Below are 1,301 nucleotides of genomic sequence, written 5' to 3'. Positions count from 1 at the left end.
CCCCCTCCAAAAAAAAATAAAAAGATACCAAAAATTTGTTTCACCTGCTAGAATCATATTGTGGATAACCTCTTTTAAACATACAAACAGTTCCAACAAATATGGGACGTTATAATGGAAAAAAAAATCCCAAACGTTACTGCCCACTAAAGCATACTATTAGACTATCTCTTTTAGAGAATACAGTCCCTTACCAAAAAAACCACCTGACCATTTTCTCTTAAATTAAGATCTGACAGAATGCCTAATTTGCAAAGTGCAACCAAGTCATATTTGAACCAATTCAGTAAAGCAGACCGAGTCTCTTCACATACAACATTAAAAGACCTGATATCTGCGTAACCACGTAGCAATTCTTAGGATAAATTCACTGCTTTTTTTCTGGTTTTGTTCATAATGACTAGTACATCTATAGAAACTTATCAATTAAATAACTTAAAAATAAATGGGAACACTTAATTTATTAACAGTCAATATATGTGAAAATTAATCAACTTAGAGACATTCAGGTTGGCTCAGCTTTTAAGTGAGAAACTGGCAGATGGTATTACAGTAAATGTAAGAATCTGAAATGAGAAAAAGAACATGCAAACAAGATAACCAAGTGGCAAAGGGAGGACAAAGGCAACTGGAGGTTTTTTGTTTGGACAAGTAATCCAGGTATCAAAATGGGGGAGGTGGTCCTCAAAATTAGTCCAAATTCTTGCCACCAGGGGCAGCTTATACAGAAGCCTTCTATCACTTGCCACAAGGAAGCAAAGAATTCCAGGAAGCTTGTGGTTAGATATATCATATGGAAAACCCTGAAGAGAGCAAAACGTAACTTAAGGAAAAAAGTTTACTGCAAGGCAAAAAGCATCCTATCCACCCAAAACCTAATCTTGGGAGGGTGGGTTTTGTTGTCGGTGGTGGTGGGGGGGGGTGGCAGTATGAGAGGGGGGTGTTTTGGGTGTTTTGTCTGATAAGTTATATGGAATGGCATGCATGTTGCGACATAACACTCGCCTAATTCTTTAACCCCACTCTGAAATAGAAGAGTTAATACAGTAGTAATAAACTGCATATAATGTTCACCTTTTTGTCAACTTCGCTATCTGAATCACTGGCAGATGAGCTTGAAGACACAAGTTCCTTTGACTTAGGCATTCTGGGAAGAGAAAAATAACGTGAGAACACTATACAAGGAATTTGTCCCGTTATGGCTAGAAAGCCATCTTCAAAGCTGTCTGTAAAGCTCACCTTATTCAAAACCCTCATAAAGACTTTCCTGCCTTTTCATATAAGGTTTAATACACATTGTA

General features: G+C 37.3%; 1 protein-coding gene across 1 annotated transcript in view; it reads right to left on the bottom strand.

Moving 5' to 3' along the window:
* The window catches only part of SUB1 (SUB1 regulator of transcription), a 23,428-nt gene that overhangs the window by 11,949 nt on the left and 10,178 nt on the right, over positions 1-1,301 (bottom strand). The window contains exon 3 of the mRNA XM_035902692.1: positions 1,075-1,147. Within this exon, the coding sequence (XP_035758585.1) occupies positions 1,075-1,146 (72 nt within the window). The 5' untranslated portion in view covers position 1,147. The remainder of the gene's footprint in view (positions 1-1,074; positions 1,148-1,301) is intronic.

Source organism: Egretta garzetta, unplaced genomic scaffold (genome assembly GCF_000687185.1).
Source record: "Egretta garzetta isolate BGI_Z169 unplaced genomic scaffold, ASM68718v1 scaffold59, whole genome shotgun sequence".
NCBI lineage: Eukaryota > Metazoa > Chordata > Aves > Pelecaniformes > Ardeidae > Egretta > Egretta garzetta.
The sequence above is the reverse complement of the archived record's forward strand: the minus strand, read 5'-3'. Positions and strand labels throughout refer to the sequence as shown.